General features: G+C 48.3%; 1 protein-coding gene across 1 annotated transcript; it reads left to right on the plus strand.

The window, feature by feature from the left end:
* Positions 1 to 3,067: 3,067 nt before the first annotated feature.
* CHGA (chromogranin A) lies at positions 3,068 to 15,575 on the plus strand. The gene is made up of 8 exons (XM_015632376.2): positions 3,068 to 3,276; positions 3,682 to 3,728; positions 7,449 to 7,542; positions 7,962 to 8,030; positions 10,140 to 10,238; positions 11,883 to 12,386; positions 12,841 to 13,313; positions 15,048 to 15,575. The coding sequence occupies exons 1-8, from the start codon at positions 3,231 to 3,233 to the stop codon at positions 15,129 to 15,131; spliced, it is 1,416 nt and encodes a 471-aa protein (XP_015487862.1). The 5' UTR covers positions 3,068 to 3,230; the 3' UTR covers positions 15,132 to 15,575.
* The last annotated feature ends 971 nt before the right edge of the window (positions 15,576 to 16,546 follow it).

The following is a 16,546-nucleotide window of genomic DNA, read 5'->3' on the forward strand; positions in this document are numbered from 1 at the left end:
GAAAGGGGGTTTTAATAGACTTTGCTAGCAATTTGGCAATGAGCTTACATTCAAGTTTTTCAGTCAAACAGTTATGGATTGATTTCATATACCAGAAGATAATTGTTGCCTGTTTTTTTCTTAGTGCCTTTTTGGTTAGGGTGTGGTATTAGCTGTGCCTTGGCTTCAAACCTTTTTGATACCTTCATGAAAATAACACTTCCCCTCTTTATGTGCCTCAATACCCGGACCTGTAAAATCACAGCTGTTTGAAATGCAGTGCCAGTGTTTCCAAGCACAGAAAGGGAGTGACTTCTTAGCCCTGTTCCAGCCAAGAAATTAGACAACAAAACTCTCAGAGTAACTGACAAACACAAGATCCTTTGGTTTTCTTTCCTGAATTCTGGAATAAAGTAAAAAAAAATATTTTACTCTTGAGAATAGCACTTAAGCCACATAATCTTCCAATCAAATGACCTTATGCATAGAAAGATCTTATATCAATATGGCTTTTAGGCTGACCCTCTTGTTCCCTTGGCTCAGAGCATGGATAATGCAACAGTGCTCGGTGGCTGCTTCCATCCATCCAGACATTGTCATCTTCTCAAATCACTTTCAGGATGGGAAGGCAAATATCTCTTTGTCCATCTGCACATGTTATGTTGGTGACTGCAGGCAGGTCATGGTATATGGCTCTCCACAGTCCCACCACACTTCATGTATGTGAAATTGTGTAGCTATAAGGAAAATCAGAATTGTTCTCGATAGACATCCACAGCTTTTTTTATAAGGCTGAAAGTGGTCAGAAATGTCCATCTTCACTAATTTGCCACCCATTGAAGATCTACTCTTGTTTTCCATATACTAAAACACAAACTACTTTAGAGACTCACAGACCTGCTCTTCCCTTGGAGTCTGCTTCAGGCATTGCCTTTCTCTGAGTGGCAGAATACCTTTCACTTTTTTATTAGATCACTATTGCTCTTTTGACATAAATCTTTCCCTGGCATGCTGCACTGTGACAGTTCCTAATATAGCTGTGCCTAATGAGACAAATTCCAATAGCAGAAGTACTGATTGCTGGATTAACAGTTTCATATCAATTTTTCTGGGACAAGAAATAGAAAAATTCATCATCCATCATATGCTATTACAGTGGGAGTATGCATGCTATACCTGGAAAGCATTCAGTTTGTCCTTTGCAATGAACTTAATGGATGCAAGACCACATCTTGACAAAGTGAAGAAAAAAAAATTAGCTATGGGCACTACATATCCTGTTAAATTTCTCAAAATGAAGCCCCAGAGAAGAAAAAGACTTCATGTAAGAAACTGGATTAGAACTGAGATAATTTATTGCCCTAATAAGATCAGCATTTTTATGTAAGCACAAGTAAATATTGACTAGGAAAACATAGCCTGACTAGCAGATCAATCTGTTTCTCACTTAGGAATATATAGGAATTTACAAGCTCAATAATGTTCAGTTTTTCAGACTCAGAGACTTAAATGCTGTGGTGTGTCCTGAATGAGGGATAGGCTATTGTATATGGCCCCCATTCCCCCTCCTCAGTAAATAATTCAACAATAGACACACACCCTGAAAAACAAAAAAAAAGAAAAAGAAAAAGAAAAAGAAAAAAAACCCCCAAACCTAACAACACAATAACCAAAAAGAAAGGATATTTCTTATTCCTGGAGGTTCCCCATGGAACAAGAACTGTCATGGATGTTAATTTCATAGACTTACAAACATTTAACCATCCATCACTACCATCCACAAAGCACTGTTCAGAAGATCAATTTATTTCTATCTTTTCTCTGCATTTAACTAGAAAATGCAACAGACAAGAGGAGCTTTGATTTTGTATGAATGGCCTTTTGCAATCCAAATGTGCCTTTTGAAGCATGCATTTAAATCAGATAGATATTAGAGGACATTTGGGAACACATTTCCACGTGCACCTGGAAAGAGAAAGAGAAAATGATGGTGCAGTCTGTACTGCCTAATCTCATAGAAACATTCTTGTCATCTTAGACAAGATGACAAGTGATGACCTTTTAGTTTCTCCCTAATTCCTTGAGTGCAGAACTCTCCAGTGAGCAGAGTGAGGCAGGGTGGGGAAGAAAGATGGCACATTTTTCTGAATTTTGTTTTCTAGTCTAAGTGCCTGCATTTTGTGACCTTTGAAATTGTTTGAGGAATAGAATGGAGTGGCAGAGCAAGAGTAGCTCTTGTCCTAAAGAAGCATCAGAGTCACTTTAAACAAAGAATCCAGCTGGCTGACCTGACAGATGCTCCATCCAAAGAACAGAGAGGCATTTTTTCAAAAGCATGGAAATACCTGTGACTAAGAGTATTACACAATTAGTTGTTTCCTCTCTCTGCCTTGTCAATGCAAACTGGCAGCCAGATAATCTTGGTTACCTCAACTTTGGAGTGTAGGGCATTGCTAAAGAGTGTTATAAAAAATTGAACAAAGGGTAGCAACCTATTAAAATTTTGTTTGTAGAGTCACAGATGGACAGTAGATGCACCAGCCTTTGATCTTTAACCCAAATAATATCCTGCTAACAAACCTTTCATAGAACTGCTGTGACTTACCATGTCCATTGGCAAGCCCTTTTCATGGTGACCAATTACCTGGAGTGGAGACCTTTAAAAGGCATCTAAAAATTGCAGCACGTGTCCTAAACTTCCATGATCAGTGAAAGACAAGGGGGCCCTGAGAGGGCAAAACCATCTACAGATGGCACTGCTGGCTGGGACACACGAGGTGCCTCACGTTTGGCTACAGGTACATAGAGAGAGGGCACTTGTGCAGACGTGCTGCAGATTGCCAGTGTCGGCTGAGGTGCTGGAAAAGCGGTATCCTGGAAACACACCTCACAGCCTTCCTGTGCCTGCAGAGCCTGAGAAGATGGAGCAACCGGAGCCCGACACCTTTGCATGGGCAGCCGGGGAGCTCGGGGCTCCTCCGACACCCGGCGAGTGATGGAGGCTGATGGGAAGCCTGTGTGTGAGGGGAGGGGGCAGAGGAGGAGGTGGCTTCCTCCTGACGCCATTTCCGAGGGCTGAGATATATAAATGAGCCGGTTGCTGCAGTGCCCCATCTGGGATCTTCAGCCAGGGCACTGGCGTAGATACACAAGCTCCGTGCTGGTCTCCCCCCGGCACCTCGCCTGGAGCCCCCACGCCACGACAGTCTCGGCCTCTGCCCCTTTCTCCCTGCCTCCATCCCACCAGAACCATGAGCCGGCCAGAACTGCTCGCCGTCCTCCTCCTGGCCGTGCCGGGTAAGTGGGGCTGGGATGGGTCTGTGTCCCCCTGGGTCCCCCGGCAGCGCTGCGCCCGCCGGCCCCTCTCCGCCCGCGCCTCCAGCACCGCGGACAGGGACGGCCCGGCCCCTTCAGCACCGCGGACAGCGGCCGCCGCAAGGTCACCGCCGAGCTCCGCACGGGCCCTGCAGCCTAGACACCTTCCCTTCCCTTCCCTTCCCTTCCCTTCCCTTCCCTTCCCTTCCCTTCCCTTCCCGAGAGGCACAGTGCACACATCCAGCTGCTGCACCCAGGGACCACTTCCATCAGAGAGAGATGCCCCTCTTCTCTACTCCCATTTTTGCAGAATAGTGTTTCTCTGCTTGTCTTCCAGATGAGATGAATAACAAGTTCTCTTCTTTCCCCCCCCCCCTTACCTTATAGCTGTGTCTCTTCCTGTGACAAATGACATGAATAAAGGCGACACTAAGGTAAGGATGAGCCTGCAGTGGAAGGGTCAAATAAAGAGAAAGGATGGGATGTTTCACCTCCACCTAGGTGGCTGGTCTGGGGCTGCTCCCACTGAAATACCCTGTAGAAAGTGCCAGGAATTTGCATGAGAACCCTCAAACAGGATCCATCTCTGCTCCCTTCCTAACAGAATCTACCCTTTGTGCATCCGCTTCTGGGCAGCCAAGGAAGTCCCTCAGGATGTGGCAGAGGGATCAGGCAAGCTTGTTTAAAGAGGAGATGGAGGCTGGGTATAACGCTCCTTTGTCCTCCTATTTTCAGCTTTTCAAAGCTCCCAACAGGAGGTGACTCAAGGGAGAGTGGGGGGAGATGTGATTCAGAAACTGTGTGTGTTTGGGGGTGTATACATCTGAGTTTGTATGTGTGCTACTTAAATATGCATGCTCTGGAAAAATAGGCAACTGGTACTCTCAGCTTGCTAATCCATCCTCAGCTCCTGCTCAGCCTGTCTGGGTGGCTACGAGCAGAATGTAGTGCAGGACTTGGCTGACCTCTCCAGCCCTCCTTTACAGGCTTCTGTGCACATATCTGTGTCACACCCTCCAACATTTATAGCTGCACTTCACAAATGTGCACTCCCAACAGCCTTTTGGCATCTAAATGCTTGGACTGGAGGGTTTGCCTGTGTTTATCTATGTCAGACACGACTCCCTGACCTCCCCACCCTTCCCCATCTTTCATGTGAGCTGATCTCTTGGCTGCCCAAATTAAAATTTCTTTGAAAATTCATGTCCATAAAGGAAACTCCAGCCTTTTCCCTTTTTACTTCTTGTATTGCTTTGTTTTATGAAATCTTCCAGCCACATAATGTTTTTCCCTGGGCAGCAGCAGAGGAGGGCACACTGCTGCCAGTCTCACCACAGGCTCCATTGCAGGTTACCTGCAGGATGTGTGCCACGGGCAACACCTCCCTGCGTCCTGGGAGACGTGCCTGGGCCTGGAGAAGGGTTGCTTTGTTAAGACTTTTAGCCTGCTTAGCCCTTGCTGGGACTGAGCCATGAGCTGTGAGACACTGGGTGCCTTCCTCAGGTTGTGTGCTGCTGAGGAAGGGGACTCGGGACAGGCACTTACCCCCTCAACTTTGCACACCAGAATGGGTATCTGATGGGACAACCCATTAATCACATCATTTTCCTTGTGAGGTCCATGCCCCAATATATTCTATGTGTAAAAAATAGCATTTTTGTGGCAGTTGGTGTGACTCTATGGAAAGGCTTCCACCAAGGAAGGACTTTCCCAAGACTGCCCCCCTTCCCTGGGTATTACACTGACACAGGCTCTAGCTGAGAGCAAAATCAGCTGCCTGATTGAATTTACTGCAATTGGAGGAGGCCTTTAGGGCTTTCCTGCTTTCACCATCCTCTGAGACACAGCATTTCAGGGAAGGAATTCCTGGTCTTATGGAACAGATTAGGGCAAGGATATCATCACATGAATAAAGCAATGAGCACTGCAGCTCTTTCTACACACCATGCTCTGTGCCACCAGCATTTGTGGGTGTCTCAGGGCTGTGTAATTGCTAATCAGCACCTGCAGGCCTTTCCTGGGCAGCTCATCAGACTTTCCATAGGGAGGTGAACAAGACCAAAGCATTTACAATGTACCTGGTGTTTGCCCACTCATGTGCTTGAAGAACACTATTTCTCACAACCATACATTTTAAGAGAGTATAGCTGAGCTCAAATATAGAGAAGTCTGTCCTTGCAAGGGCACAACCCTTTGGAGATTTCTGCGTAGTGACATTGTGAGCTGCTCTTAAGGATCTAGTTACATGCTCATGGTTAGATGATAGTTGTGGCAAAATTCCAGTCTGAGTTTCTGCACTGGATTAATTACATTCATTTGGAAAGGATCTCCTCCATTTCCTGATGCAGCCTGTTGTTTCATGACCTTGTGAAGTCTCACTTTGCAAGATCTCCTCTAACAAAAAGACAAGGGGAGTGTTGTGGGATGACTGCACTCTTCATTTCATTACCTTACTAAACTCCTCCACAGAGTTGAATGTACTTCTGTGGTGAGTGATGTGTCTCTTTGTGCTCAAAGACCTCAGATAAGCTTAGAAGTCTTGAAAAAAATGAATAGAATATTTTATTGAACCAGAGTCTTACTTCTCATGCTGAGAAACTCTTTATTTCTGAAGCTGCATCAAATACTGCTATAATAAGTGGGTCCAGAGGTTGGGAAACATGAGAGGGAAATAGCAGAATCTGGGCTTTTTTTTTTCTATTTAGAATGCCTGAAACTCATCTAAAATCAGTATTAATGGATTTCTGGTGATATAGGAGAATGATACGAGGGAAATTCCCCTGCTTTCTTTTTTTTTTTTTTTAATCTTTCCTGTAGCATTTTTAATCCATTAGGAAATTCCCTCAAACTGTGTAAGGCATAGAGTTCAGCATTTTATGGCTGTGATCTGCAAAAGCAGTATTCTCTCCTTACACAGGGTGAGAATTTTCCCATTCCAGCTGTCCAGTGAATATATCCAAGTGCTTGAATGAACAGCATTGTGGATGACTGGGGACTGCTGACTTGTGTTTAATTTCTACTGCAGCCACAGTGCTCTGCTCTCCTGAGAATGGTACATTGTGAGGGAGGTCAGGGCTCTCAGGGCTGCCTACTGAAATCATCAGGAGAAAGAGGCTCAGTAGCGAATTTTTTGCCTCCAAAGCTTAACTTACATTCTTTTTTTCAATTTAGCCTCTCTTTTTTTTTTCCACAGCCAATTGTGAGCCCTGCATTCTTCCTAGATTCCTTAATAAATAATGTTCCTTTTGAACTAAGCAGCCTAATTCCTACAGCACCAGACTGTAATGAATGCTTCTGTCCTGTGTGATCATCGGGGTCTACATGACCACACACTAAGGCTCCCAGTAGTAGTCTTGGCATGGCAAGGACACCTGCAATCTCAGTGCAGGTGGCAAATTAGATAAATAATGCTCCTGGTTTTATACCAACAAAAAGGGCTGCTGGAAAGGGTGGGCCCAGAGTTCATCCTGTCTGAGAAGCTGTGTCAGAACTTTGCTTTCAGATGAACTGCCATCATGTAGAGCTCTTCCAGTCTATGATAGATTGCTTGAACACTCAAAGCACAAGATCAAACACTTCTCCAAAGTATCTTGTCCTTTCTAGGGTCTGAGAGCAGTTTTTCTCATTTATGTTTGAAGTAGTTTGCCTCACCTCACTTTCCATGCCTGGCTTCAATCCAACTATGATGTCTTTCCTAGGGTTTGAAGAGCTTTTAAGATTTCAAGGTCATCTATGAACAGCTATGACCACTTTTTGCTCTCTACAACCTCCCACTGAGTCCTTTTATGAGATGCAGGTTGAGATATATTGAATTAAAAGAGGATGATTTTGAATTTTCTGTGTATATATTCAGATACCCTTTACCCTCCAGATGTGCTCAGACTCTGGGATGGTCTGAAGCCATGCAATCCTCAGCTGAATTGTGTTTCATGTGGAAGAAGCTCTTTCTATTGTCATGTGTAATTTACTCACTTCTCAGTTGCAGGAAGTACCTTCTGTTCCTGTGTTAGGGAAAACAGGAACTGAACATTCAGTTCTGGCTTGACCAGAAAAGCAAGATCTGTGCCATCATCTGCTGTACTTTAGCCTTGGTAATAAGTAGGAGAAAAAGACAAAAACCCAGTTCTTTAATTAGTATTTTTGTCTCTTTCTAGGTGATGAAGTGCATTGTAGAGGTCATCTCTGATACTTTATCTAAGCCAAACCCCCTGCCGATCAGCGAGGAATGTCTCGAAACTCTCAGAGGAGGTACTGCCTCAGACTTGGCTGGGTATCAGCAAAAGCAAATCTGATGAGCAGGGGCTGGTCCTGCCCTGACCAACTGAGCCCTGGCCTCTGGACCACTATCAAGGGGTCCCTGACATGTTCGCCTTCCTCTTCCACTGGGCTGTACTGGGCCCCAGGGGCAGGGATGGAGCCACTGCTTGTCCCAGGCCATGTCTTGAGCTGGCACTGTGGCCACGGGGGTGCTGGGTGACATCAAACTGCCTGGTTGTCATAGGACCTTGCTGTCATCTAGTCACACAGTTAAGAGATGTGAGAGCAAATCAGGCCAAGAGAGAGAAAAGAGCAAATGAAAGAGTTGCATTTGGGGTTCTATTTCATTTCCTGGGGCTGGGGGGAGGTTTGCTTTGACTACTTTCTGTACTAAGTCTTCCCTGTTGCAGATGAACGAATTATTTCTATCCTTCGCCACCAAAACTTATTGAAGGAACTTCAGGAAATTGCTGCTCAAGGTACAGTGCCAGTATATTTTTTGGGAATGTAACTATAGGGAAGAATGTTTTCTTCTATTTTAGTCCCTTATAGAGTTTTATTGCTTGTTAGGTTTTGTGTTTGTTTTTTTATCTTATATTGAGATCACATAAATACGCTCCAGGAAATGTAGTTCCAAGATTTTCAGCAGAGATTGTGTGAGTGGGGACAGGAATTTTGTTTATAACAACTTCACTATGTATCTGATAATTTCCATAGCTATCAGTGTAACTTGGTGGTGATGTAGAGTCTAGACATTTTGTGGTGGGAGAACTCTAAAAGGAAACAGTGTAATTTAATTCAATAAATAATCACCAGCTCCCAAACTAGAATTAAAGGCAATAAAACCTCTGCTGTCTGTGCAGCTGGAGTCTAGCACTAAAGCCAGTTGTGGCAGCAGGGAAGTCCCACTGAACAGTGAGTAAGACTTGCACCTAAAAAACCTCAGTGAAAATATTCTTGAGCTAATGGGTATTTTTTTATGGCTTCCTTAACTCAAATGCAGGTTTCTTTGGTTTGGAGAGGTGCAGGCTGCTCACCACTGGCCAATGTGGGAGCAGCAGCAGCACCATGGAGCTGTACCAAGGGGTGTTGAGGGAAAAAGGGGACATTCTCAGGTGCCCAGTTGCCCAGAGCTAACATGCAGATCCCAGGCAAGGCTGCTTCAGATCCCTCTGTCTGGGTGAGGCTGCAACAGGGCTCTCCCCAGGCTGCAGGGAGAGCACCTGTCTGTCCCTACTCCTTCTCCATGGGGTAACCAGGGGGCAGCTGGGCACACCAGAATGACTGGGCATCCCTGTGCCCTGCTCCTGTGTAGTAAGTCTGCCAGAGATGGCTGGAAGGCAGTGCCACCAGAATGCTTTCAGAGCAAGGAAGACACAGGCAACAGAGAGAAGGGAGAGGAAAAATTCAGGAAGTCAGTTGGGAGTCTAATGCAGCTCCCAAAGCCATGTTTTAGTCACTACCCAAATGGTGGAGGGGCCAGATGCTCAGTGACTTCAGATGGACTCCACGGATGTCCTGGTGATCCAGAAGAAAGAACACATGGTCTCTTCAGTATTCTGGGATGTAACTGCCCAGGCACACCAAGGATTTGAGGAGGAGCACTCAGATATCAGACAGGCTGTGCCACTCAGCATGAAGTCCATGAGAAGGGACTTGTTTCATGGAGGTGCACCTTGCCCCACCCTTTCCTCAGCCTGAGCCCATCACACCACTTAGTCCCAGGGTAACATGAGATCCAATCTACAGATCACAGAGATGGGGGGTGGAACAGTCTTGTAGACCAAGGGAAAAGTAAAGGTGTTAATCTTGGTGTCCTCTGTGCTGGCGCAGCTGGTCCTGCTCAGGCTGGAGAGCCCACATCATCCAGTTCTGGGCCAGGGGATTGGGCTGGCAGCACTGGCTCTTGTCCTTGCATTAAGGCATAGAAGCAAGGCATGAGCTGGTTTAGACAGGGCTTGTTTGGCCTGCAGATCCCATTGCTGGTTGCCAGGACAGCTGCAGCCTGACTTCCAGCTCATGCTGCTTTCAGACACCTCTCTCTAGGGTGTTGTACTTTTCTAGCAGGCTCCACAATCCCAGAGCTAACATGTGGGGCCTTGGAGCCCCAGACTACCCCGGCAGTGGGAATGAATGCTTCTTCTTCTTCCCAGTAGCCAGGGGAGAGGGGCCCCCACAACCAGGCTGGAGGATACTGGAGCTCTCAGTGCTCACCTCAACAGAGGTATATAGGCAGAATCTGGCAGGAGGCAATTTTTATCTTTCAATGCTCTGGTGATGAAGTCTTTTGTTGCCCCCAGTGTGCTGCAGTTCAGCACCTCTTATTCTCTAGATCTCCATCAATATTAGTTTTCCTAGCAACCCTGCTTCTCTATTTAGAGATCATTTTCTATCCTGCAGATGATGTTTTTGATTGTGGTTTTGTTACTGCAGTTGATTCACATACCCTCCAGTCTCACACCTCCCAGCTCCCAGGTAGATTTTCCCACTGTAGCAAATATAGAGGGCACAGAACTATTTTCCTACCTCTGCTTCCTGAAACACAGAAAGGACTCTTGCCTTTCCCTACTTTTTGTAACTTGACACAGGTGCCAATGAGAGAACTCAGCAGCAGAAGAAAAATAGCGGCTTTGAAGATGAACTTTCCGAAGTCCTTGAAAGTCAGAACGACAAGAACAAGCAGAGAGGTCAGTGTCAGCCTCCACCCCCAGGAAATCCAGGTCAGGCTGTAAACAAAGATCTTTTTTCGAACAGCCTTGATATCTCCATCTGCTTCTCTTCCAGGCATCTTCTTTGATGCTGGTGCTGACACACAGAACCAACCTGGTGTGTTTGCTTTGCTCTTATTTACCAGTTCAAACAACACATGGTTTCTGAGTTATAGCAACTGGTGATGGTCAAGTTACCAAAGTGATGCTGACTTTTGCACCCTGCTGCTGACACTTTCACTCATGTATAACACTTAAAATGAGTCACAGCCAGGGAAATCCCACACTGAAAGAGTCAGTGATACAGGCAAGGGTGATCAGATTTTTTCCTGTCACTCTTGTTTCCAGGCATCTATGATATTAAGTAATGAGTCTCTGAAGAGAAAATTGAAACACACAAAGTGCCCACACCCACTCACCCCCACAAAACACCTGTATCTTGGAAAGATCACCTTCAGCTGGGATTTCCCCTTGTCAGTGTTTCTCTTACTACAAACAGCCAGTTTAGCAGAAAGGAGGGGTTGGCCCCTACCCTCTTCCTTGTCAGGAAGACACAATGCCAGGGTGGGGAGATGTGACTCCTTCTCCAGCAGCAGCTGGGTGCCCACAGAGGGTCTCACACAGCTCTGGGGCACATGGCTGGCCCACAGCAGCACAGCACTGCCGTGACACCAGTGCAAAACATCTTAGAGCAATGAGTGACAGCCCTAGAGGCTGCTGCTGCTGCAGCCAGCACTGCCAAAATCCAGCAGGTAGGATGGTGGCACTGCATCTCCCTACTGCCAAGATACACCTGAAACTCTTGCTTTGGCAGCATGGAGACAGAGGAAGATGAAGTGAAGATGAAATGTGGCACATGGGCTATCCAGGACCACTGACAGTCTGCTAACACCAGCACAGTGTCACTGGTGGCCACCAGGCTTGTGTGACCAGCTCTCTGCATCCCCTCATCCTGGCACTTACCTTGTGCCCTCCTTGGGGCTCAGGCCTGCCTGGGGCTGCACTTACCTTTCCATATCTCTCTGTCTTTTAAACTCCCATATTTTCTTTTGCAAAGTGTTTTCTCTGGCAAATAGTGTTAAAAGAAGCCAGTTTCCCGTGAGCAAGAGCAAATACTTAGCCCACATTAAGCTCGTGCTGAGTAGTTCCTTTTCAGAAGCAGAGGCACCCCTCCTCCCTCCAGCACCCTGTGAACAGGGCTGGCTGCCTCTTCGGCCTTGTGGGAGAAATAAGGATGTGATGTGAGTGCAACACTCAGAGCAGGGAAAGCTGTGCAAGTGCCTTATTACACTCCTAAATAATTTCATTTTTACATGCAGTCTGATTTCATGCAGGGTGAGTTCGTGGCTGGCATCTCAAGAGATGGTGATGAGGACTGTGCTGCAGCAAAACACTTCAGCATATGTTTAACTTCAGCCTTGCAAGTCTCTCCAGGAGCACAGGCACCAGAGATCGCTGCCTTGCTTGAATGCAAACATATGCTGAAGTGACTTGCAAAAGGATCCATGGGCTGGTTAAGCAGATTGCTGAGTGGGGCTCAAGCTCCATAAGAAATGCTTGGCCTTTGCTGGTGGTGAAATGAGCTCTCAGCAGAGGTGCTTCTTCTCATTTCTCCCTCTGTAGATGCAGCAGGGGAGCGTCCTGAAGAGGAGCAGCCCACAGGGTCCCTGGCTGAGCTGGCAGCACAGAAACCCCAGCAAAATGAAGACTCGAGAGAGGAGGGAAAAAACAGCCTGGAGGAGAGGGAGCCCAGGCCACGGGATATCGACCCTGTTGAGAAAGAGGACCAGGAGGAAGCTGAGAGTAATTACATCAGGGATACAGAGGATACCCATCGAAACAAAGTTCTGAACAACCACATTGGCAAAAATTTCAGTGAGGACGAGCAGCACCAGCAAGGGGATGAAGAAGAGGAGCCCAGAGGCTCCAGGGACAGCCTGGAGCTTGAGGATGAGGGAGAAGAACCATCCAGGCAGGTCCAGGAGCACAGCAAGGAGGTAGCAGGGGAGCATGTGGAGCAGGAGGATGACGGAGATGAAGCTGCAGAGGAGGACCCTACTGAAGCAGAGAGGTCACTCGATTTGGCTGAGGAGGATGAGGAGGCTGAGGAGATGCAGAGAGGTGACAGTATGTATCTCAGATTGCATTGATCCTTTCTGGGGTGAGCTGAGAGCACTGAGACAGATGGGTTAGAAACTTCAAAGCCAAAAAAATTGAGGCAGTTGCTTACTGGATTTGCAGAAACACACCAGCCAGCAGCCACCCAGACCGCACCACAAACATCTGACACATGGGCTTGTTCACAGCAGGTAGCACAGGCCCTGCAGCTGCCTTGCTGCTCAGCTCTCATAGCTCCTGGGGACAACTAATTCATCTTCCCTGAGCTGCCTACAGTGGTTTTGACTGCTGCCTTCAAGCCCCATTACTGACACGTCAACATGAGAGTGGGTATTTCCAGAACCCTGGGAAAGCAGGCCTAAGTCAAGAAATACATCTGGCACCACCACTGAAGGCTCAGTTCAAAGGTGGACCTTAAACAGGTTAACAGTTGTGTTCACTACTTTGTTTAATGCTCTTTCAGATAATGATGATGAGCTGGGATTTGGAAAAGATGTACGGAGCTCTGAAGAGGAGGAGGAAGAGGAGGAGGAAGAGCAACCCCGGGCACTGAGAGGAGGAAGGCATCGCCTGGAGGATGAGGAGATGCAGGGAGAAGAGGATACCTTTCAGCCCAGGGATGCCAAAAGTGATGAAATGGAGGAGGAGTCCTCCAGGGAGTGGGAAGACACCAAGAGGTGGAACAAAATGGATGAGCTGGCCAAGCAGCTGACATCAAAGAAGCGCATGGAGGAAAATGACAGTGAGGAAGACCCAGACAGGTCCATGAAAAAGACATTTAGGTCCCGCAAGTATTCCTTCAGTAGTCCAGAGGAATATGTGAGAAGGTCATGGAAGCGTCACTCAAAGGAGGACAGCAGTGAAGGAGGTTTTCCGCTTGCTCCCATGCCTGAAGAGAAGAAGGATGAGGAAGGCAGCGCTAACAGGAGAACAGAGGTTGGTGTACCTAGGCTTAATAATAAATCCCACCCAATTATCCAAACTACATTTGGAGATGTGGATGGTATACTGGCATTAACGTAGACAGCAGTGGTCCTCTGTGACATTAAGTTGATACTTAGTGAACTTCTAGTTATTCAGCTTCAGGTATTACTGAAGTTTTCAGCTGGCTGTGCCTTTGGTTTTTATCCTTGTTTTAGTGACTAGTGCAAAAGCATTCCCTGCCCCCCAGAGTCATGTCTCCAGTGCCAGGACTTCTGCACTGGCCTGTGCTAGACTTAGTAACCAGAGCTGTAACTGGAGCCTAGGGGTTGTCTTTGTGTCCCAAAGCCCTCCCAAATCTAAAGGAATGCTTTCCCTTTCTCAGGGATGGAGTGAGTAATGTCAGACCTCCTACAGAGATAAATCAGGGGTGCAGCTGTGGTGAGAGACCTGAGACATTGGAGTGAAAATGGTTGACAGATACAGAAATACATCTGAGCCAGGCTTCCACAGTCAGAGATCTCCTTCCCTGATACCTTGTGTGGTGCTACATAATAGCTCAGCACATCCCCAGCAGCCAGGAACTGCTGGTGAGTTTACCTTTGTGCTGAGGCCCAGCTCCAGGCAAAATTGACTGAGGGTAATGCAGGGGGCTGGGCTTGGACTTTGTAGGCCTGGGATAGGCCATGATCAGGTGCCTGGGAACAGGCTGGGGCAGCAGGTGAGTGAACCCAGTTCGCTCACTTGCCTCAGTTATACATCAAGCCATTGGCCAAAAATTGCCCATCAGCATCCCCGCCATGAGAGCATCTCCAGTTGTGTCGGTTCAAAGCAAAGCCAAAGGTCTCAGCTCGAAGCAGGGATGCAGTGGGGTGGGCTGTCCCATCTGCCTCCCACCACTGTTTGCTCACATCCCACATCTCTCCCCCAGGGAGTCTGCTCCTCACCTGCCCCTGCAATTGGCTCTGGGCTGCACCTTGTCTGCGAGGCAGCAGACTCAGTCTCCAAATGGGGATTGGAAAGAGGTTGCTGAGGCTGCAAAACAGATGTGTTTACAGCTGCAACAAGACTTTTTTTTTTGGTTGGCTTTTTAAACTAGATTGGGGCCTCTGGGAGTCAGTGAAGAAGGCCAGGCACACAGCAGTGAGGGAAGGCACAGGCTCTGGCTGCTGTCTTGTCCCCTCTTCATTTCTGGGCCATGGGGCTGTGTGGCTTGGCCAGTGAGGCCAGCATGGGCAGCTTGAGCCTTTGAACTGATGGCTTCCTCAGTCACTATTTTCCCAGGAAAAGTATCTTCTGCTAGTGGAGGTGCAAGCAAAGGGGTCCCTGGCCCAGGGAGGGGAGAGGGGACACCACTGTTCACTGCATGGGCAGGGCACATGCTGCACTTCCCGTGGGTGGCAGGCAGCAATGCCCATCCTGGTTTGACGCCACTGACTCTGTTTGGCAGAGCCTGCTCCAGCCCCAAGTTCTGGGGGCACAGCCCTGGGGCTGTGTTCTGGGGGCTGCCTTGGCAGGGCACGGGCGAAGGACGGCAGCTGCCATGTCTTGTCCCCATCACTAGCACCAGTAATTAAACATTAGGGCAGAAGTAATCAGTGCTGTGTACACTCATCTGTCCAGAGGGACAAATGAGGGGATGGGGCAGGACAAGGCTGTGCTCACGCCCTGGGCAAGGCTCTCTGGAGCTCTGGGGGGGTGAAGGCAGCCCACCTGTGGCCACTGACACGTCCTGGGTTTTTGTTGCAGGACCAGGAGCTGGAGAGCCTGGCTGCCATCGAGGCCGAGCTGGAGCGTGTTGCCCACAAGCTGCACGAGCTGAGGCGAGGCTGAGGCCCAGCTCCCCCCGTGCCGGCGAAAGCAGCGCCGCCACCCTCCTCCCTCCCACCGCGTGTTCATTTCCTGACCTAAGAGCAATTAAGCCGAGCAGAAGCACCGTGCCTAGGAACCGACCTCGCTAGCGCCCAGGCCTGCCTCCCTCGCCATAGTGTTGTGCCCATCGCCGCTGCCTCACCTCACGCTCCCCTCTCCACACGGATGCCCACACGCCCGGCAGGGCGCCCGTGGGTGCCAAGTGCAACCTACATGTGTATTTTCTGTCTGGGTGGGGTTTTCTCCCTCTTTTTTTTAAAAGACAGGACAGCTTTCTAGAAAGTTCTTTCACCGGTAGTTTCACTGGGTAAAAAACTGCAATAACTTGTTATCTTTTGATTAAAAGCTGAAAACTCTGACTGTAATATATTCTATATAAAAAAATTTATCTAAGGAAAAATAAAACCGCAGTGGGTTCCTTCCTTTGTTTTGGCAGCTTCAGTGTCGATTATGAGCGTGCTGCAGGGCCTGTAGTCTCCTGCAAAGAGTGGGGGAATGGAGAGCTCCCCTCACCCCAGACACACGGTGATGATGGTGCTTCCCTCCTTACCCAGCTCCAGGGCTGCTGCCCTCTGGGGCCTGGCACTGGGGACACTTCCCTGTGTTCCCAAACACTGAGGGGCTCTCCCTGCCCACCCGGGGGCCACTGGGTGGCTCAGTCCCGGCACTGCGTGTCCTGGGTGCTTCAGTGACACTGCGGTCACATCTGAGGCTCATCGATGAACACTGTTAAAAGTTTAAACGCTGGGGCAATCCTTGACCAAGTCAAGCCATGTGGACAACGCAGGAGTAGATTAGAAAGAGGTAACAAAGAGGCCAGTCAGGAGGAGAACTACTGGTCTGTTCTCCCCAGAGGTGAAGGACTATCCTGAGGAGATGGCCCTCTGTGCACTGGCTCACAGGAGCCAGCTGGCACTGTGTTTACAGGCAGAACCTTTCCATCCTTTGGGCTCCAGACCATGGGACAGCTGGAGGACCAAGGGGTGCCTGGGTTAGGGAAGCTGGCCCCAAAATCTCTGAGCACTGATCATAGTTTAGATATTCTATGTGCATTGGCAGGAGATGGAAAGATCCACCCACTGCCAGGGCTGTATTCAAGACCCCCCAGTCTGAAGCTCAGTTCTCTCCCATCACCTGCAGCCCACAGAACAGTGGAGATGCTCCGAGAATGGCTGCCAGGCTTTGAACTTGACTTATTTCTTTATTCTGCAAAAAACCTCAGTGCTGTTGGCCTGTGGAGTGCATTACATGGGGGCTGGGTGTGGTGCCCAGAGCTGTACCTTACCCATGGGATGAGCTTCCCCAGGGAGGGCAGGAGCTGCTGAGGGGGCACTGCCCTCGCCCCCAGCCCTGGGCAGCCACTCCATGGCAAGAGG

This window comes from Parus major, chromosome 5, assembly GCF_001522545.3.
Source record: "Parus major isolate Abel chromosome 5, Parus_major1.1, whole genome shotgun sequence".
NCBI lineage: Eukaryota > Metazoa > Chordata > Aves > Passeriformes > Paridae > Parus > Parus major.